Source organism: Puma concolor, chromosome A2 (genome assembly GCF_028749965.1).
Source record: "Puma concolor isolate L17-30 chromosome A2, mPumCon1.1.hap2, whole genome shotgun sequence".
In the NCBI taxonomy this organism is placed as follows: Eukaryota; Metazoa; Chordata; class Mammalia; order Carnivora; family Felidae; genus Puma; species Puma concolor.
In genome coordinates, this window is record NC_141668.1 from 71,884,002 (window position 1) to 71,907,697 (window position 23,696).

Genomic DNA, 23,696 nt, shown 5'->3' on the forward strand with positions numbered 1-23,696 from the left:
TATCATTTCTTGATAAGATGGTTAAGTGATGTATGCTTAAACCTTGAAAAAAAATCAAAGTGCTCCTAAAAAAATAAGTTAACATTTCTTTGAATCTGGCACTCATATTTTTTTTTAATTTTTTTTAACGTTTATTTATTTTTGAGACAGAGAGAGACAGAGCATGAACGGGGGAGGGTCAGAGAGAGAGAGAGAGGGAGACACAGAATCTGAAACAGGCTCCAGGCTCTGAGCTGTTAGCACAGAGCCCGACGCGGGGCTCAAACTCACGGACCACGAGATCATGACCTGAGCCCAAGTCGGCCGCTTAACCGACTGAGCCACCCAGGCGCCCCTGGCACTCATATTTTTGGATCAACTTCTATTTCTATAGCCAACCTCTGCTTCAGCCCCAACTTGATGCAGCAGGAGTCTAGTGTGAGGATTTAATCAAAATCTTTAGAGATACTTGTAGCTTGAGATGATGAAAGCTAAGACATAAAACAACAATCATCTGATGTGCTGGCATGCATCCAAATTACCCAAAGTGGGTGTTTAAGTAAAGGCTCTCAGATTCCTCTCTGAGAGATTTTAATTCCACAAGTTTACTTGGCAATCAAGAACCTGTTTTTAGTCAGAATACATTTTGAGAAATGTTAGCTCCAGAATTACCATCATTGCAGAATTAGGGTTCCTATTTTTCCTTCTACCTCTGTCATTCTCAAAAGTGCCAAAAATATTACCATTTGTTTTGATATCTCTGAAATGACACTAAATGCTCATCTCCACAGTACATATCCTTCTATAATACACACCCATGCTTCTGCCAACTTCCCACCAGACAGATGAATGAATACATATCAAAGGTAGAGAGATACAGATGATAGACCCAACCACCTATTTATTTAACATACATTGAAGAAAGCAGGTATTCTGCCTACAAATCATAAAGTAATTCAAAGGCTTTAACATTTTCCTTTTATGAGACACACTCCAAAATTCTGTCTTAAAAAAAATCAGAAGAAGGAAGCCACTGAAAGAAATTCCCAAAAAAATTTCTTAGAAGACTTTAGTTATTAATGATAGTAGTTAGCTTACCTGCCATCCCTCTGGGCAGCACCACCTTCTGTTACTGTTTTGACAAATATTCCCAGCTTTTCAAGCCCGGCATCTGCTCCAACACCCATTCCAATAATGCTTATACCAAGTCCATCTTCATCTATGAAAAAGGGCAAGAAAACCACAACAACCTAAGTTTTATATGTAAGTTAGCTGGTGAGACTTATTTATTGTCTTTAATTTTGTTCTTTATGGACTATAGGACATGTTTGCCTTGGCAGAATATTTTTTTTTCTATTGCTGCGGAGAAAAGATATCAAATAAGACCCCCCAAAAGGCTTGTGGGTTTAATCTCATTTTATTACTGCAAGTGGCTATTCATTGTCATCCCAAGAAAAAGTAATAATTGGATTACTCAGTAATCAATCTGCCTTAAAACACAGCCTCTCTAAATAATATTTTAAACACAAAAGCATACATACCAAAACACATATATATTACTTTAAATAAATGTGATCTTAGTATATCTAAAATTTCCCCTTCATTCATGTGGTCTTTTCCCTTTTATTTGTTTCATATCCCCATTCATGTTAGTCAGGTGGCATGTGTCTTTCATGACTTTCCCTAGTCCTACTATACAAGCATATAAAAGTATCAACAACTACAACGTATATGTATATATATATGCATAAATACAAGTACACGTACATATATGTATGTGTGCGTCTATGAAATGGCTTATTTTTCCTTCCTACTTGCTTTATACAAATAAGACCACATTATACCTAGTTCTCTCTGCAGCTTAATTCTCTAATTCAATGATATATCATGGATATCAACTTACACAGCCTTAACTCACTTCTAATGATTGTATAATATATCCTGGTGAGATGGTGTCGTCACTTATCCACCCACTTCTCTACTGACAGGCATTCTCTTTTGTTTCCATGTTCCTTGCCTTGTGAACAACACTGACAAATATGTTTTTAAATTCATTGACAATAATATGTTTATCCATATTTCCATTTGTCTTTTCTGTGAATATACATATATTCACATCAATGAAATAAAAGATACACTATTTCGCATTCCACATTTTTGGGTTAACATTCAAAGTTATTTTCTGATAGCCCCAAAGTCTTTGTAACCATTGTTGTATTAGCTAGCTGCATAGAAAAACTGACACTAACCGATTAATCAGCAGCGTGGATTGTTAAAGGAAAACTGGCTCACAGAGTCAACAGAATGCTTGACACTTTCAGAAGACTTTTTAGCAATAATATTTCATACAGTAAGTATTCTTTTTTTTAATTTTTTTCTACATTTATTTATTTTTGAGAAACAGAGACAGACAGCATGAGCAGGAGAGGGGCAGACGGAGAGACGGAGACACAGAATCAGAAGCAGGCTCCAGGCTCCGAGCTGTCAGCACAGAGCCCGACATGGGGCTCGAACCCACGAACCGTGAGATCATGACCTGAGCCGAAGTCAGACACTTAACCGACTGAGCCACCCAGGTGCCCCATACAGTAAGTATTCTTAATTAGCAATTTTTTCAGTAGGGTTCATCTCACTGGTTATTACTCCTTGACACCGACTTCTGCTTTAAGTGTTCCTAAGTACAATTAGTAATCCTAATCTTTATTCTACATTTTTCAAAATCATGCCACTCAGCACAAGTGTGATCTGTTTACTCAGTTGTGTGCTAAAGAAAGATTCATAGAGAGTTCTCCCTGGAGGAACTCTTTGATGTGACCCCCACATGAAGGTACTTCCACGTTGGTTAGAGGCACAGGTACCTCTCCAGTGTAGAGCTTCAGTGGTGACTAGTGCGCAAAAAACCACCGTAGACATTCCTTCAGCCCTTATGTTTAGAATGTTTGCCCACACGTGACTTCCCATTCTGATCTTATTCTCATCATGTCTCTGGTACAGAGACTCACGTTCATCCAGAGGCTGCCTCTGGTTAAAAATTTTCCTACATTTGTTACAGCTTTAGGGGCTCTCCCCAGAATGAGTTTTTTCGTGAAAGGGAAACTTACATCCGTACTACAGGCCCTTCCTCACTAGTCACATGGACAAAGTTTCTTCTCGCCCACAGGAATTCTCCTGTGTGTACGAAGGTGAGCTGCACAGCTGAATTCTTGCTCACATCCATCATACTCACGGGGTTTGCTACAGTGGGAATTTGTTCATGTTGGTGAGAGGCTGAATGGTGACCCAAAGCCTTCCCACAGTGTTTACACACATGCAAGATTTTCTCCCCAGAGCATCTGCTCTTGCTTTAAGAGCCGATCACTGTAGACGCATCCACATTAAATGATGCCATACATAGAGTTCCTCTCATATATGAAAGCTGCTACATATTAAGCATTTAGCCAAATTCTTGCTCACATTCACTATATTTATAGGAGTTTCTTTTCATTGTGAATTATCACACTGTCAAGCCAATGTTGAGCTGTAAGTGAAACTTTCCCATGCTCAGTACATTCAAAGAGCTCCTTTCAAATGTAGATTCTCTGTGCCATCACGCCATTAAGCAGCTCCTTCCTGCCACTATCCTGCATGAAAGTGATTTCTTAGTTTTTAAGTGCATTTTCCCTGCCTGAACTCAGGCTTTAGTAAAATTATCTTCCTGCCTTAGCAGCCCTTGTTGCTGTCACTGGAAAATTACACAGATTTGCAGAGCTGTAAACCCAATAGTAGAAAAAGCGGTAATAGCTTGAGCCATCCTCAATTCCAGTGCAGACTACCCGAAAGACAAGATGATAACTCAAACACAATTAAACGAAGAATACAATCAACCCACAGCGACCAGATGACTGATTTCATCCCTGTATGGCTCTCTGGGAGATGTGTCAAGCATAGGTCAAGTCCAGAGCCACATTCTTGGAAGGGCACTAATTCCTGTGGCTGTCAAGAACCCAGCAGCTGCCTGGTCTTCCTCTGCAGAGGGACAGGCAGAGCACTAAGTAAGCAGGCAAAGCAGCCAGGAAAAGATGGAAAAGACTGTGAGGATGTGTTTCCATGGAAGACGCCGGCACCATACTCTGGAGCTCAGAGCTTATTTTTTCTCTCAGGAAAGAAGCTCATGTTGGCTTAGCATTCTGCTCATTGCTCATGAAATTTCAGCTCATATTCATGGGAGTGTGGGTCATTAGATGTTTTTTTCGCTAAACTGCCAATTTTTCTACTGAGTTTTCCCTATCTTTCTTTTCTGATAATTTGCAAAGGTTCTTAGCATATTATACATATTAACTCCATGTCATCTACAATGAAGATTGCCTCTGTTTGACAATATTGCCTTTAAAAGCTTAAAATTTTGGATGATTTGATTGGACCCTCTTTTGGTTAAGCCTTTCCATCCACATGCCTACATGATTTTTGCAATCGAAGAAAGCAGGTATTTTTGTAATTGAAGAAAGCATTAAATTTTAAGTTTTTGTCAAAATCCTTATTACTTTATTTTTAATATCTAATTAACTCATATAGAGTTATTTTTTATATAATGAAAATGAAGGTGCCCAACTTTATGTTCTTCCATTCAGATGTTCAGTTATGCCAGAACCATTTGTAAAACACCCTATGCTGTTTTTTAACTGTATTATTATTATTTTATTGATTTTCTCTTCTTTTGAGAGAGAGAGAGCACAAGTGGAGGAAGGACAGAGGGAGAGAGAGAGACAGAATCTCAAGCAGGCTCCACGCTCAGGGCAGAGCCCGACATGGGGCTCAGTCTCACAACCATGAGATCATGACTTGAGCCAAAATCAAAAGTTGGATGCTTAACCAGTGGAGCCATCTAGGTGCCCCTATTTTATTGTTAAGAAATCCACTTCTATCATGTCATAAAGACTAGGCTGGGCTAACAATAACGAGTCCTGGAGGTAACTATACCCAACTCTGGACTGTCTAGTTATAAGCACTGTCTTTTCTCTCTACCTCAGTTGAAAACCCAGACTCATAAGGCCTCAATCCCTGCTTTCCCTATTCCCGGAAGAGGCCAAAGCCAAAGCCAACTATGTAGGAGGCTTTTCCAGAGAAGACGACTTTGTCTTCCCAGACGACAAACCCTCTACTTTGCTTTATGAGGCAGATAGCAACCCCAAACCACAGACAGGTTGGGACCTGCGCAGGCCTCAATGGCATATTAGCAAATCACACATGTCATGTATTAAATTCTCATGCATACTAACATTTTTCTCTATATTTTCTATTTTGTTCCATTGATCAATTGCTATATGAATACGATTTGTTCTGATTATAGAGGTTTTACATTATATTCAGATATTTAAGAAATTAAAACCTGTCACATTCTTTTTCATACTTCCCTTAGGTCTGTATTTTCCCATATAAAATTTAGTTTTACATGATGCAATCCTCTTTCAATCCAACTCTGATATATTCCACTTGAACTGCATTAAATTTATATATTAATTTATAGGTATCAGAGGTGCAGAATAGGAGAGACTTTTCCATACTGATCTTTTCAAAAATCCAAGAATATAGTATATCCTTCTATTTGCTTACATCTTATATCTTTCAAAAATATGGATTTTCAACAGATAAATACTTTTTCCTCAGTGATTAATAAGTACTTTGTTATTTTTATGCTATTGTAAATGAAATGTTCCCATTTTCACATTTATGTTCTTAATGTAAATATAAAGAAAAAACTATTAATTTTTTTTTACATGTATGTGGCACCTGACCTCCTTTTACATATAATATTATCAATTCTAACATGTTAAAATTAGAATCAGTTTGGCTTGTCATTACATTTAGTTTTCATTTTTATATAATTATATATAATATAAATATATAAGCAAAACATTATTTGTCATCTTTTGTTTTCTATTGTTTATACTAATTACTACATTTAAAGAGCATTCCAAATTAAACTTCTGGTTTTAACAGTCATATTTTTTGTGTTTCCTCAATTTATTTATTTTTTAAGAGTTTCTTGAATTTAAAAGTATAATTCTCTGTTGGTATTATGATCTATAGTTTATATCATATTTAGGTATTTATACACTAACAATGAACTATCAGAAAGAGCAATTAAAAAAATAATTCCATTTACAATTGCAGCAAAAAGAATTAAATACTTACAAATAAACTTAACTAAGGAGGTGAAAGATCTAGATACTGAAAGCTATAAGACATTGATGAAAGAAACTGAAGACACAAATAAATGGAAAGATTGTCCATAGTCAGGATTCAAAGAATTAATATTGTTAAAATGTCCATACTACCGAAAGCAATCTACAAATTCAATGCAATCTCTATCAAAATTCCAGTGACATTTTTCACAGAAATAGAACAAACAATTGTAAAATTTGTATGGCACCACCAAAAATTCCAAATAGTTAAAGAAAACTTGAGTAAGAACAAAGCTGGTTTTAAACTATATTTCAAAGCATTAGCGATCAAAACAGTATGGTACGGCCATTAAAAAAAGACACATAGATCCATGGAACAGAATAGAGAGCCCTGAAATAAACCTATGCATATTTGGTCAATTAATTTATGACAAAGAAGCCAAGAATATGCCATGGGGAAAGGATAGCCACTCCAAAAAGTGGTGCTGGGAAAACTGGGCAGCCACATATAAGAGAATGGACCCCTATCTTATATTGTACGCAAAAATCAACTCAAAAATGGATTAAAGACTTACATTTAAGACTTGAAACCATAAAACACCTAGAAGAAAAGATAGCAGGTAACTTCCTTAACATCAGTCTTGGTAATGACTTTTTGGATTTGACACCAAAAGCAAAAATAAGTAAGTGGGACTACATCAAACTAAAAGCTTCTGCACAGCAAAGGAAACCATTAACAGAATGAAAGACAGCCTGCAGAATGGGGGGAAATATTTGATAAGGGGTTAATATCTAAAATATATAAAGAACTCATGCAACTTAACAGCAAAAAAAAAAAAAAAAATCCAATTAAAAAGAGGCAGAAGAAGTGAATGGACCCTTTTCCAAAGAAGACATACAAATGGCCATCAGGTATATCAAAAGGTGCTCATCACTAATCGTCAGGGAAATGCAAATCAAGACCACAATGAGAAACCACCTTATTAGAATGTTAGAATGGCTATCAGCCAAAAAACCAGAGATAACAGGTGTTGACAAGGATGCAGTGTAAAAGGAACACTTGTGTGCTGTTACTGGGAATGTAAACTGGTGCAGCCACTTCAGGAACCAGTATGGAGGCTGCTCAAAAAATTAAAAATAATTGTACTTCATTTGGTTCTCTTCTAGCTTAATTTTTCTTAATTTAACTTTTATTATGAAAAACACAAATGAGAGTTTATGAAAACATTTATCTACAAAACGTGTTTAAAGAAGAAAATAAAACAAACGTCCATGTACTAACAAAGACACAGAATATTACCAACACACAAAAAGCCCACTATGCACCCCTCCCTCATATCATAACTCTTCCCTCGGTAACAATTACCCTAAATATTGTGTCAATCATTCCCTCCTTTTTTATTTTTATATTTTTATTTATTTTATAGAGAAAGAGAATGAGTCAGGGAGAGGACCAAAGGGAGGGAGAGAGAATCTCAAGCAGGCTCCATGTTCAAGCATGGAACCCGACACAGGGCTTGATCCAATGACCCAGGGATCATGACCTGAACCAAAATCAAGAGTTGGACACTTAACCAACTGAGCCACTCAGGCACCCCTCACTCCCTCCTTTTTTAAATACTGCTTTTTAAAACCACTTATTTGTGTATCTCTAAACAATACACTGTTTAATTTTTCCTGGCTCTGACATTTAAGTAAATGGAATTACACTGAATGGATTCTTCTGTGATTTGCTTTTTCTCCACTTCAATTTCATGTTTGTAACAATCATACACACTGCTGCATGGAACTTAGGCTCCTTCATTTTACTCCTTTCTATCATTAATGAATATTTGAATTGTTCTCATTTTTGGTATATTATAAGCAATACAATGGCCCACGGCCAGTTCCAGCTATTTTTGTATGGGCCATAAGCTAGGATTGGTTTTTACATTTGTAAATGAATGAAAAATGTAAGTATCACTCTTACATCCTTGTTAACTTCAAATGAGAGCGTCTCTTAATGGGAACAATTAGCCAGTCATGTTTGGTGCAATGACAGGTATTCTTTACATTTTTTTAATGCAAATAATTTGATGCCTAATAGTTACAGTTTTCAACTCTTTTTCCCTGACCTTTGCTGTTTACAACAAGTTGCACCTTGTTTCTTTTCATCGCTGCTAAGCAGTAGCATCCCTATGACCCAGCAATAGCACTGCTAGGAATTTACCCAAGGGATACAGGAGTGCTATTGCGTAGGGGCACTTGTACCCCAATGTTTATAGCAGCACTTTCAACAATAGCCAAATTATGGGAAGAGCCTAAATGTCCATCAATTGACGAATGGATAAAGATGTGGTTTATATATACAATGGAATACTACTTGTCAATGAGAAAAAATGAAATCTGGCCATTTGTAGCAATGTGGATGGAACTGGAAAGCGTTATGCTAAGTGAAATAAGTCAGGCAGAGAAAGACAGATACCGTATGTTTTCACTCATATATGGATCCTGAGAAACTCAACAGAGGACCAGGGGGGAGGGGAAGGGGGGAAAAAAGTTACAGAGAGGGGAGGAGGCAAACCATAAGAGACTCTTAAATACTGAGAACAAACTGAGGGTTGATGGGGGTTGGGGGAAAGGGGAAAGTGGGTGATGGGCATTGAGGAGGGCACCTGTTGGGATGAGCACTGGGTGTTGTACAGAAACCAATTCGACAATAAATTATATATATTATATATATACATACATATTATATATTATATATTTAATATATATTATATTAAATATACAAATTAAATAATATATTTAATTTATATATTTATATTTAACATATATTTAGATTTAGATTTAATAATTATATATTAAATAAGTATTAAATAATATATATTATTATAATATATAATTATATATAATATAATTATATTACATATACATATATATACATATATACATATGTGTATATATAAAAGAAAAAAAAAGAAGATGAGGATTTAGCCACGTTTAAGCGTGGGATGTTTTTTAAGTCCTCTCACTGCTCATCAATTGGTTAGGCCCTTCCAAATAGGAGGCTCAGGTTTTTTTTGAGCTCAGGAAAATTTCTTCCTTGTTTTGTCTAATATATCTCTCATCCCCTTCTTTTCCCCTTCTGTCACCTACAATGTGCATGTTGGGTCTCCTTCGTGATTTCTCATGGACCTTTTTTTCTATCATTTTAAGAATTAGTTTGGTTTATTTCTTACACTTGACCTAGGCTACCAGTTTGAGTCTCAACAATACCATCTTTTCCTCTTCAATTCCTCCACTGAAATTTTTAATTTTAAAATCGTTTTTGGGGGTGCCTGGGTGGCTCAGTAGGTTAAGCAGCTGACTCTTGATTTTGGCTCAGGTCATGATCTCACGGTTCATGGGTTTAAGCCCCTCATCAGGCTCTGCACTGAAGTGTGAAGCCTGCTTGGGATTCTCTCTCTCCCCCTCTCATTCTCTCCCCCTCCCCTACTTTCTCTCTCCCTCAAAATAAATAAATAAACTAAAACAAAAAATCGTTTTGGTTGTTGCTTTGCTTAAGAATGTCTTTTTTTAAGCCATACTTGATATCCTCATTTGGTTTTTCATTTGCTTCATTTTGTTATTCAAGCTGTCATCTGTTTGTTCTGCTTTTTTCCAAGACTCTCTGAGATATGCTATCTCCCTGTTCACTGGGTCCCCCTCCATTCCTGGGTGCCCATCTTACACGAGGATAGACATGGCAGTCTCTGGGGCCATGGGTCCTCACTTCCCACCGCAGGCAGGCTGGGTTTCCAAGAGGAGAAATTGGGAGGAAGCCCCTTGGCTCCCATTCTCCCTGCTCTCTCTTAGCCCTCTCCCTTCAGAGATAAGATTCCACTGGCTTCATTCCAAAATCCATACTCTAAAAGTCCAACACTCTCCCATCTACCACATTCAGAGTCCAACCATGACCACTCTCCCTCCGTCAAGAACTCAAAAACAAAAACAAAACAACCACCTGCCCCAAGCGCTCACATCCACCCACTCCCTCTGGACTCTCACCCTTGTAAGGGTACCAACCAAACATGAGGCCCTACCCACACCTCCCTACACTAGTCACCATTCCAGCCAACTAAAGCAGATGGGTTTCTGCTGGGAGTGGGAGGGAAGAAGGAGTCTACCATCTATACAGAGCTCATCTCAACTACTTTTGAAATGTAATAAATAAATTAAATCTTCCATGAGAATTAAAACTTTATCCAACCCTTGGGGGTAGAAGGGCTACAGGTGAGGAAAATAAAGTCATTTCTGTATTATTAAAATAGCAATATAATGACATTACAAACATTGTAGAGCTCACATACCTTTTTCTAGTTCCACTGGGAAAAGTTCCAGCTTTTCTACACGCTTTTCAAGTTCATACTCGGCAGAAGCAGCCACAGGGTCCACTTCATCGTTTCTCCTGTCATAGTCTTCATTGGAGTATGTGCTGAAAACCTGTAGTAAGAGGTCACAAGAAGATGATAATCCAGAAAAGATGGCTTTCTTAATTTTTTTAAGAAACCCTGCTAAGTATTGAAAACCAGGTAAGTTAAAAGTTCTGTACAATGAGATGTTAAGAAAAGGAAAATTGAATTAGAATAAAAATAACTTACATTTTAAAATGTATATCATTCTACCACCTTTAATAATGTGGGAGACAACAATAGCCACAGGATGTATTATCTGAATAGCAAAATTCATTGCTTTTTATAGAATCAGAGTATATCATATTAGCTGCAAGGCTTTGCTGGTTCCTGAAGAAACTATGGTGAAGGGCCTTGAAGCTACCTAAGCAAATACCCACATTGAACCCGTTTCATGCTATGACGTATACAAGCATCGGTGTTGTGGTACGTCACTACTATAATTATATTTCAATCACAGAATCACTGAAACCGACTTCTATTCTATACTGTGCTGAGCGAGGTTAAGCTCTCATTTTCATCTCTTATTTTACTTGAATGTATATCCAAATTAGATTCTCATTGAGCCTTTCAATGAAACAACTATCAAAATACTGCTCACGAGCTGCAGAGAACTAGGATATTGCCAGCTCTTTCTTTCTCACCTAAATCATCTGAAAGATTACTAAATGTGGTCTTCAGATATAGCCATAAGAAACTTGATTGTCCTTATTTACTCTATTTGAAAAGTAGCTGGAAATAGGTATACTATCCTTCACTTACTTCACTGAGGAATATCTAAAAGAAAGAAATGTATGTTCATCAATCTAATTAATATGTATTATAAAAACTGACATTTTCAATTAAATTTAATAATTATTAAGCATCTAAACTATACCTGAAAAAAACTCTGTAATGTCCCCAAAAGCTTAAAATCTAGGAGAAGGTTTTTTGTTAATAAATATACATAAAAAGTCATAATCAAAAAAGAAAGCAGAACAGAAGGTCAGAGATGAAAGAAATCAAGTATGTCACCTAGAAAGTTGGCCTTGCTGGTCCAGGTGTGTTTTACATTCATATTATTGGAAAACTGGCAACTCTTGTATGCTATATATGGTAACCTATAAACCAGAAATACATGTATATATAGAAGCAGATGCGTGGTTCCTATGGTATAAATTTATCAAAATCATGCCATTTATAATATTTGTACCAGAATGAATACCGTTTTTCTTCCTGACTTTCAGCATGTTTTCATGGCCTCGTGCCACTCATTTGGTCTCTGCCACATTTCTCCACCATGATAAACATCACTGCATCAAAATGCATATTTCCAAACTATAGGGCTTGTACCTTTTTTATTAATCTTTTCATAAACTATGCTTCCTATGCCCCTTCCACAGAACCCTCTAATCTTTTTCTTAAGTTGTCAGATTGATAACATTCTCTTAGACAGCCCTTTTGATCTTTCACTTCCCTTATAAGTTTTGGTAATCGCTTATTCACATTTTATGCATCCATCAACAATTTACTGAGTGCCAGCTCTATGCCAAGCACTGTGCTTGACACTGGAGAACGCACAGGTTAGTGGGGACACAGAAATCAAAGTAAACAGCTATACTATAATGTGATAAATGATATAACAGAAGTTTATACCAAGTAATCTTTCTCATTTGCCTGAGAAAGGGAAGAATTTCATGAAAGGGAAAATATTTAAGTCGTTGGGTCTTTTTTTTAAATTTTTTTTAACGTTTATTCATTATTGAGAGACAGAGAGAGACAGAGCATGAGCGTGGGAGGGGCAGAGAGAGGAGGACACAGAATCTGAAGCAGGCTCCAGGTTCTGAGCTGTTAGCACAGAGCCCGATGCGGAGCTCGAACTCACAAACCACAAGATCATGACCTGAGACGAAGTCAGACGCTTAACCGACTGAGACACCCAGGTGCCTCTAGGTTGAGTCTTAAAGAATAAACAAGGATTCATATATTCGAGTGTAGAAGATGTAGACTGTTTACTTCAAATATAAGATCCTAGACAAAATAATCCTTATCTATATCTATATTTTTAGAAACACAGAGAGTTGAGCGGACTACAATGGAACATGCCTAGGGGAGCAAACTTTAACAACACACAAAAAGTTACCTGGATCTGGAGCTTACATGTCCTGGAAACTACTGGCAGATATGACTGGAAATTATTCCATTAATGTTTGCTACTTCTCAAAATCTGCTAAAGATCCAAGAATATATAGATGATTGCAGAACTTGGATTTAAATGATATCCATTCTGAAACATGGCTCAATTTTGCTACCACATAGTAATTAAGTTAATAAATAAGTGTGTGTGTGTGTGTGTGTGTAAAATATAAGTATGGGAGAACTGTTTCAAATAAATTAACACGTTCCTAACATTTTTCAGGATCCCAAAACTCTCTGCTATCAACTGTTCTTCCTCAATCAGGCTGGTTTAAAAAGTTCATTTGGGGGTATCCTGAAACTAAATAAATAACTGTATGACTCCATATTGGAAAATGGTATTTTAAATAATTTTTGAGGCATCTAGCAATCAGATGACTATATCACTATTTCATTCTGTAGAAAAAAAATAACGTAAGACACTTTTCATCTTCAAATTACTCATAGTGTGGTAAATTATGTGGGTATATAGGAAAAACCTATAAACTGAAAAAGAAAAGCCAGAATTCATTACGTACAGATTAAGCTATCATTTACTTGAAGAATCCAAAAGATTTAACATAAACATGATTAGAACTAAAAAGAGTTCACTAAAGAAACATAATAAAAAATACACACACAAAAACACAAAAAATAATTCAGAAAATATAACAGAAAAGATCAGAAACTATAAAATACCCAGGAATTACTAATTATAAATGTGCAAGGATATCCTTCTCTATAAAATTTAACTGAAAAATATAAAAGCCCTAAATATGTATAATGGCATACTATATCCTGGATAAAATTCTTAATATTGCAAAGGCATCTACACTCTTAAATTACTGTAAATGTTAGTTTGGCCCAACTTAATTTATGAATGTGGAGCAGTCAAAATTAAAATCCCACTCACATTTTTCATGGAAAAACTAACAAGCTGCTTGAAAAGAAGAATAGGATGGAAACAGACCCTATGAGACATCAAACATACAATAAAACTTCATTTATTCAGGCAATGAAGTTTTGGCCCCAAGGTAGATCTATTTTTGTATTCTCTTCTGTTCTACTCCTCTACTTCTCTATTCAAATTAGTTAGGGTAATATATTCAATAAATAGTAGGGAAAGAATGAAATATCTATCTGATAAAAATCCTATTTCATATCAATAACAAAAGTAAAATTTAAAGTGGTTAAGAACAAAAAAAAGTATAAACTATAAAAGGACTAAAGAAAATATGGACAATGTTTAATTGACTAGATCCTCTTAGGATGTTGCTACAAAGCCACAGATCCTAGAAATTTAAAAGAAATGAATAAACTATTTGATTAAAATTCAATGCTAAAAATTTCTAGACAACAAATATACCATAATGAAATTATAAGAAAAGTTAAATATTAGGAGGAAAAACTGCCAAATAACAAGATGAAATATGAATATGCATAATATACAAAGAGCTTTACCACCTCAAACAACTGCATGTATAAGTAGGGAAAATTTTAATTAGAATTCAACAAAGAAACATTAATGCTCAATAAATGATGTAAAGTCACTCAGCTTCACTAAAAATTAAGCAAACGTCAAGTACAACAAGGAAATACCAGGAATTTGCCCAAACGAATGGTTTAAAAAAAAAGACTGTGACGTCTACTGTTTGTGAGAATACAGGAAAAAGAATACTCTTGTAAAGTAGGGGGGAATAAAAACATAATTTAAGAACAACTATCAAGATTTTAAATGTAAATCCTTTGACCCAATAATGCTACATCTATGTATTTAGAGAGATATTTGCAAATGTGTACAAAGATGTTCATGCAAGCGAGTTCATTACAGCACTATCTGTAATAGCCCAAAGTTGGAAATTGCCTAAACGTCCACTGATAAAGAAAATGTCTTACTGAATTATGATACATATGAATATGTAACTTTATGCAAGGTTAAAAAGATCTCTGTTGACATGAAAGGCTCTGAAATACATGCTATTAAAACAAAAAAGCACACTGTATATATGTCAATCTATACCCACATTCATATCTTTATCTACACACACACACACACACACATATATATATATATATATATATATATATATATATATATATATAGCCTCAATTGGTATGAGCCCAATTTTAATCTAATTTAAAGACTTCCTAAATTCTCTAGCTATGTAGCTCGTCTCAGTTTCCTTATTTACAAAATGGCTGTTATTATAAGTATACCTACCCCATAAAGTTATGAAAATGAAATGAGAAAATCCATGTAACCATGCCTGCTGGTCCAGTGTGGAGGAGGGAAAGCTTGCCCGGGGCAATGTAAGAGGTAACACTACGTCCCCAGATACCCACACTCATCTCACATTCTTGTTCATAACTACATTTTGAATATTTCATCCACTATGATACTTAATGTCCCTGAAACCAAAATCTACATAACTATTTGGATATTATTACACAGATTGGTCTGCCAAAATCCCTACCTAGGTCCAGAACAACGGCACTACCTCTACCCAATGGCTCCTCACTTGCCTGGCTTTGTTTGCCTTGACCAGGAAAAACCTCAGAGATAAAAGGATGTTGACTTAGGTAAATACTTCCCCTTACATCAATATGATCTTGATTCTTTCAATATTCTTAAAATGGTTCTATCATTTCTATTTATATTACCATAACTGCTTTGCAAAAATATGGATAGTCAAGTAATAATCAGAACCCAACTATGATTATTACTAGAATGCCAAAAACTCTAAAGGCTAACAGCACCTTGGGCCCTAATTTTCAACACCATCACTACATATATATACTATATAGTTCTAAATATACAGTTCACCACTATATATATTTAGTTCAGTCACCTTCATATTGTTCCTGTGTTATTTCACTGAGAAAAGCAAACAAAAGGATGTTTAAGTCTGACTTCTTGTTTCAGAGCCAACAAGTGATATTCTGTTCCTTCATCAAAGGAAACAAAACAAGACCCCATCCCTTGCTTTGCAGCAGACGCAGGCTTTTAGGGGTAACGAGTTCACAAATACAGTTAGCAATGACATTTCTGACCCAGTAACCCAAGGCTATAAAAAACAAATAAAGTTAAAATTAGCTTATTGCAAGATTTTAACTAAGATCATTCTTTTTCACATTTCTGGTGGTTTGAGCTACAGCACTTTTTCAAAAACAACAGCAACACTTTTTGAACAATAAGAAAAAAAATATTTCCTTATGACACATTTTCTCTAATCAATGCAGGTCAAAATAAATTCAGAATTTTATGTAAATATTGACTGGAAGGAATCTCCCGCAATGCTTCCACAAGGTCTCAGTTCCACCTGCTGTCTGGGTTCCGCTTCATCTTCCTGACACATCAAAGATGGAAAACGTTCCAGGTTCTAGCACACTGCGTTTCAGATGAGGGCTTGGCACAGCATGCTCCCAAGAATCAGCCAAGCATTCACATGCTTCCACAAACAGGCCCCACTTATCACCAGCTTCCTCAGCAGCACTCGAACTCACCTTCACATGATTTTAGCACCTCTGCGAAAGTGACTCTAAATAGAAGCTAAAAGAAAGCATGGAGCAGATAATCCACATATTAAAGTTTTGAAAACAAATTTGGTGACAAACCATCTACAGAAAGGAGCATCCTAATGGCTTTTGGGCAATATACAAACTCGGCTTTCCCTTTCTTCCCCCAGAAGGCAGTTCATTGATTTATGACAGTGAGAATTCTTGTTTCTTGACTGCCTAGTACATGCCAGAGTATGTTAGGTTTCTGTTGCAAAGTAATGTAAGCCAAACTGGAGTTCACAATTATCAGGTATTTGGAGGCAAACACCGGTAGTCTCCAAAGATTCTAAATAGGTGAGGGCTTTCTGCTGCACACAAATAACATTAACGACCAGGAAGGTGAAAAAACAGACCAAGAGCTCTATCTTGTAAACACAGTAAAGTCCCAGGTTTCTGTTCTCAAGTTTCTCTGACAAGTAACCTGCATGAAAGTGTACTAAAGCAGCTGTGACAATGCTCTACAGCGGGATATATTTAACCTTCTGTTAGGACCACTCAACAGAATCCTACATATCAGAAAATAGAGCCACATGAGTACTGGCGTTAGGTGCTACTCCAAAAGCTGCCAGCTTGCTTGCCTTGCCCAAGTCAAAGTCCATTAACACAAAATATTTCTAAGGCCAATCCATATATTTTCAACATCATTCATTTCACTAATTACTTGTAACATCCTTAACATTAATAAATAACATTAATAAGCCTTCTTGTATAGATTTAAAGTGCCCAATTCTGTAGAGTCGACTTCTCATTAGGGTCTTTCAAATACTAACTAATCCTAGGGTGAAGATTTGTGATCAGTATACCTGGAATGATAACTAAAGGCTCCTAAAACAAAGTTACACCCGTAAATATTGCAATGCATAGGTTGAAGTAATTGCAAGTAAACTACAGACAGCATAAACTTAACACAAATTATCTTTTTTTAATTTTTTTTAATTTTTATTTTTTTAACATTTATTTATTTTTGAGACAGAGAGAGACACAGCATGAACGGGGGAGGGGCAGAGAGAGAGGGAGACACAGAATCAGAAGCAGGCTCCAGGCTCTGAGCCATCAGCCCAGAGCCCGACGCAGGGCTCGAACTCGCGGACCGCAAGATCGTGACCTGAGCTGAAGTCGGACGCTCAACCGACTGAGCCACCCAGGCGCCCCAACACAAATTATCTTTAACCCTTGTACCAACTGATCCAGTAAATAAAGCAGGAAAGAGTAAGACAGTCCATACTTTTCCTATTTTTATATGAGAAATCTGAAGCTCAGAGAACAACGTACGTGGTATACATAAGGATAATTAATGAAAAGTCTATAAGAACAAAAGGTGTATTTCACTATATGTAAGCCAAGTGTTTTCATGGGTAACTAAATAACAAGAAGTGAAGAAACAAGCATTCTCTACATAATGATATGTACAGAGTAGGCTAGCTCAAAAGGTGACACAAAGAACCCTATATTTGTCAGGGTTCCCCAGACAAACAGAACCAACAGGATGTGTGTGTGTGTCTAGGTGTGTATGTGTGTGTGTGCGTGTATGATATATGGTATAATATACATATAATATTTGTATTTGTGTTAAACTAGATTTATTTTAAGGACTTGGCTCACCCAATTATAGAGGCTCACAAGTCCAAAATCTTCAGGGTAAGCCAGCAGGCTCGAGAACCAGGGTAAAGTTGATGCTGTAGTTCAAGTGTGAAGGCAGCTCACTGGCAAAAGTACCTCTTCCTCAGAGGAAGTCAGTGTCTCACTATTCAGGCCTTCAACTGGTTGGATGAAACCCATTCACCAATGGGCTTGGACTGCCCAATCTAGAGGGCAATTTGCTTTACTCAACACACATAATAATTGAAATGTTAATCCCATTCAAAAACACCCTCACAGAGACAATAGAATGTTTGACCCAGATATCTAGGCGCTGTGACCCAGTCAAGTTGACACATAAAATTAACCGTCACAAAGCCTTTAAAACAGAAAACTCTCTGGCTCCCAAACTAGTCTTTTGACATCTGATAAAGACAATCATATATTGAAAATGTTTTTTTATATTTCTTGTAGTGTTGTAAATCTTCATATCCCTAGACATAGTCATAGAATGTGTATAAAACCCATGATAAAATCAAATATACATTTCTCTATCATCAGTGGCACCAAAAACTTCATACTTAGAGATAATCAACAACCAAATATGGAGGATGTTAACTCTTTAAATTTAGAATAGCTATGGTTGACTCTTTGGAAAGATAAAGCTATATATAAGAAGATCTTTAATAAAATATTTCAAAATAGGTAGAATTTTATTAAGGCTACATATACTCAAATTATCAATGAAACAAAAAAGACTATAAGGTCCCTTATTTCTCCACTTTGAGAAAAGAGAACTGAATTATAATTAGTATCATTTATCTGCAAATATGTACTGTTTAAGTACTTGAAAAGTTTTAATATCTCCTTGCAAAGACAGTTTATACTATTGAAGTAATCAGAGAGAAATTCTGTCATAAATAAATATAAATTTAGCTCATTCTAAATCTGGACAAACTCTAAGACAATGAAGCCCAAATTAGTGTGTTTTTCCAGTCAACAGCTTAACAGAAAACTCGGTGACTCCACTGATGTTCATGTTTTTCACAGTATTTTCCAAATTATTATAAACAATTAAACATATCCATGAGAAATTAGCAATGTTCTCTTTCAGCTCAGCCAGACTTAGTTTAAATTGGAGACATATGTTTTACAAACTGACAACTGGTGGCCAGCATGACATAAATTGGTAGCCTTGGTCTAGTTCCCGCTGGACAGGTGTCTTCATCATGGAAAAACTGAACTAATTAGCACCAACTGGCACCTTTTTTGGGGGCAATGGGGTAATCTCCTAAGATAAATAACTGACTTCTCATTCACACAAGTTAACACTCTTGTACAGAAGCAACAAGATGAGTTAGTAAATCAGGGTCTGTTCTAGCATTTGTCTTAGCAGTTGGTATTCGCTTCTTCTACCCTTACCAGTGCCAGTTCTGTTTCTCAGGGCCCATGGAAGGAGATTATTTTGAACTGTCTAAACAGGACAGCCAATGGAGGGGACTACTAGAGTTTGTGTGGGTGGTGAGGTTAAAGGGGAGAAAAGGAGGAAGTTGGCTACACCAAAAGGGGTGTGAGGGCTTCTCTTGAAGCTAGCTGGGAAGCCAGGCTTTCCTAGGATATAGAAGTTCCCCAAGTATAAAAATTTACAACCCCCATGTGAAGCCCCCAAGGGTGACTGCACCTCTAAAAAAAGGGCTATGAGGTCTCATGAGAACTAAACACTAAGCCTGAAGGATTTGGGAACCTTGGGAAGAACACCCCAGGCCCTAGATTTTGCCTTGAGACAGAGCATAAGGGCCTTTTAAGGCCCTGGAAGATCTCCTGGAAGATCATTAGAAGTAACAGTATGGGTTAAACATCTGCAATTCAAGGGGCGCCTGGGTGGCTCAGTCAGTTAAGCGTCCAACTTTGGCTCAGGTCATGATCTCGCAGTTTGTGAGTTCGAGCCCCACAATTGGGCTCTGTGCTGACAGCTCGGAGCCTGGAGCCGCCTTCAGATTCTGTGTGTGTGTCTCTCTCTGTCCCTCCCCTGATTGTGTGCTCTCTCTCTCTCCAAAAAAAATTTTAATATTTCCGATTTAAACTAAAAGTCTGGCTCCTAACACATGGGTCTCTATAGAATTCCCAGCAACTGCATTTACCTAGATGATGGAAGAAGTTTCAAAAACACTGAGGAGGCTGACTTATCTAAGGCCAAACAAGTAGGTGAGAAATCTCAAAAAAGTTCACTTTAGTGTAGCAAAGGAAAGGAATGTGATGTACAGCATCCTAGGGGTCGTGTATGAAAATTGATTTGTACTCCTTAGATAAAATGTGTTGAAGACCAGACTCCTCACACCAAATGTGATGGTCTTTGATGTGTCAACTTGACTAGGCTACAGCCCCCATTTATTTAATCAAATGCTAACCTAGATATCACAGTAAGGTATTCTGTAGATGTGATTAAAGTCCCAAATCAGTTGGCTTTGAGTTAGGGAGATTAATCTGGATGGGACTGATTCAATCAGTTGAAAGGTCTTAAGAGTAGAAATGAAGAAATTCTAAGAAAGCAACGCTGCATATAGACAGCACTTTCAGTCTGCTGCAGAGTTCTACCCTCCATCCTGTCTTGATGGCCGGCCCTACAGATTTCAGACTTGCATATCAACCCTTCTATTCACGTAAGTCAATTCCTGGCAATCATCCTTTAATATGTATCTCCTACTGGTTGAATTTCTCTCGTCGAACCCTGACTGAGACACCAAATACTTCAAGTCTTCATCACAAGGCAAAGTATGGTTATTTAGAGCAGTGGCTTCCAAAGTGTTGTGTCCTGCAGGAATTGTGAAATCAATCTAATGGGTTGTGAACAGCATTGAGAAAAGCTAAACAGAAAAGAAAGAAGAGAAAACATCAGTGTTCACTACAAGCAGAGTGTGCGTTATTATTTAACACTTTTAGTTTCAAATAAACACACCTACACACATGTGCGTGTGCCATGTCTTGATATAAAATGGTAATGATTCAGAGATCAAAGAAAAAGTACACTTTAAAAATAATTTTAAAAAATGGAATCGAGATACAGAATTCCCATATAATTCACATTCTATTCTAAAAGTCAAAACAGGTAATACAAACTTGTCAAACTACTGAGCTCGTGAATAATGACAACAGAAATAATTACCCTTCACACTTCTTTTCCTTTTGAGCCACTGATTACTTCAAATTCTTACCGAGCACCACCTCAGGGGTCGGCACTGTGGTCAGTACTGGAGATACCTTATTCGCCTCAGACCTGTGACTACAAGCAGCCTAAGAGTGTAACAGAGAGATGACACCGATACTATGGGAGCACATGGCACAGACATTTACACCTGCCTGGGGGAGGGGAGGAGACGCAAGCATAAAGGATTTCAGAGAAAGCCTAAAAGCACACACTTCGGCCAGCTGCAGTTAGCATCAACAAATAACAAATGGAGGAGGGAAGGTTTGCAGAAGGTATTATGGCAGAAAGAGTACCAGGTACAAGGTAGGAATGAGAGAGAACAGAATTGTAGAACAGGATGTAATTGGATATGGCCAAGCTGGAGTAGAAAATGCCTGGTAAGAGATGGGACAAGAGTATGTAGGGAGAGCTTTGTAGCACATGGTCAGTTGTGTGAATAAAATCCACACGCTCCATCCCTGAAAGGGCATGGGAGTTTATGAAGAGGATTAATGGCAGCCAGAGCTGGAAGGAGAGAGATGAGCTAGAAGCTCTCTCTTCACCCCTTTGGGGGACTTAGAGGCAGGTGAGGCCCTGGAGGTACTGAGACTTTCCCCAAAGTGCCATTACTGGTATGGCCGGTGGATCTTACAACAGAAGGAAGGCAGGGATATGGGCACACTGCCTTTGCAGAGTGATGGGGAAGCAAAAACAACAGAGGCTTCATCAGTCCCAGAAGGAATAAGAACTGAAGTTCCTCTTCCAAGGTCAGCCAGGACACCAGAGGCACATGAGTGACAACAGCAATAAAAGACCTACCTTTGCCAAACAGATCATGCAAGGTAAAGGCCTATTTAAATCCTGCATTTAAATAGTGTGCTGGTCTCTGGAAAAGAGAATCCATTCTTGGGGTCTATCACCATATACTGGGGGTAAAATGATAAAAACAAAGGTGGTACAATTTTCTAAAATCTCAAACAGGTTCAAATTCTGATAGAGCTAAACAAACAAACAAACAAACAAACAAACAAACAAACAAAAAACCTGTTTTAGCTAGCACCAACTGTTCTAGCACCATCTGAGACCTACAGGGCCAACTGAAATTTTTAATTTTGATAAAGGTCATGAGTAAAATATGCTTAATATTTACACTGCAATCTGGGGCCAGACATCACATGGTGGAAAAAGTGGAAAAACAAAACAACACCGAAGTACAAGCAACCAATTGTTAGGGAATGCATATATACACAAGGACACTGATGATACGGTACAAGGCTGAGCTTGTAAACCTAAGACTAGATGAAAAAGGAACTTTATTACATTCTGGGCAGCTGTGATCCAATGCTGAAATTAATCCTGTTACCTCACAAAGCAGGAAAGACATTGCTTTCTTATAAACAAACTGTTGCATTTAGACTTCTCCAAGAACTGAAGTCAAATGTAATCTACTGATTCTGGATTGATGTTGAAAATGTCAACATACACTAAATCGACAAATGGTATCTATCTCATGCTTTCTTTATAGACAAAATGTAAAGGACAGGAGTGACAGGAAACAAGACAATCAGTAATCTTTCTCAAAACACGGGGGACAGTGCTGTCATATTGGTGTGTTTGAGTTGAAAGTTGCCAGTGCTTCCATAGGAATCCTTTGCCATAGGATTCATGGTCAAATCTGGGGGTCACTAAGCCTTGAGTCACACTAACTTTGACCTCATAAATCTTGTAATAGAAATGATGGCTGGGGCACCTGTGTGGCTCAGTTGATTGAGCTTCCGACTTTGGCTCAGGTCATGATCTCACGGTTTGTGGGTTCGAGTCCCACATCAGGCTCTGTGCTGACAGCTCAGCGCTTGGAGCCTGCTTCGAATTCTGTGTCTCCCTCTCTCTCTGCCTTTCCCCTGATCATGCTCTGTGTCTGTCTTTCGCTGTCTCTCAAAAATAAATATTAAAAAAAATTTTTAGTAATTAAAAAAAAAGAAATGATGGCTTTGTATATACTATGTTAACCACAATGGTTCTTAAATCAATTGTCTCCATAACCTCAGAACTGTCTATACAAAAACAAAAAAAAGAGGCCAGCAAAGTTAAGTAGTATTTTGTCAAAAATTGGTGAATGCCCTGTAGACAGAGAATAAGAATCACTGCTACCTGGGCCCCTGATTCCACACCGATAGTCCGCACTCCCGGACCAATCTGATGCCTTCACAGCACCTCACACTCAAAATGCCCCAAAGCAAAACTGTTGTGTCCTCTGTTCTCCACCTCCAGCCAGCAATCTCCCAAAAGCTGGACCCTTTAGATCAGGTGGGCTTGAAAAAGCACTGGTCATTAATATATCTTTCTCTTCCTCTCCCCTACCCCCACACCCACTTGAAATTAGTCAAAAGCTCCTGTTGATTCTATTTTTTAAAGGATTCTTGTTCTCACTCCTTCCTATTCCATGACTGCTCAGATCCTTAATAATGAATTACCCTATAATGTATTTACTGCATTCTGCTCTCCTGTAAGTTCAGGTACCATTTCTCAAGTGTGATTCTAATAATGTCACCATGGGTCGGGAACAGACCTGGGAGAAAGGTTTGCAGTGGGGAACGGAAAGAGAGGGTGAATTAATGAGTGATTTTGCATTTCTTTTGCCTCCCAAAG

The 23,696-nt window shown here is 37.3% G+C and overlaps 1 protein-coding gene across 15 annotated transcripts in view; it reads right to left on the bottom strand.

Annotated features, from left to right (window-relative positions):
* The window catches only part of PPP1R9A (protein phosphatase 1 regulatory subunit 9A), a 328,586-nt gene that overhangs the window by 144,066 nt on the left and 160,824 nt on the right, over window positions 1-23,696 (bottom strand). For all 15 annotated transcript variants that reach the window (XM_086695958.1, XM_086695954.1, XM_086696008.1 and 12 more), the window contains 2 exons: window positions 10,472-10,604; window positions 1,078-1,198 (listed from right to left, as the gene is read on the bottom strand). In XM_086695958.1, coding sequence (XP_086552084.1) covers window positions 1,078-1,198; window positions 10,472-10,604 — 254 coding nt within the window. The remainder of the gene's footprint in view (window positions 1-1,077; window positions 1,199-10,471; window positions 10,605-23,696) is intronic.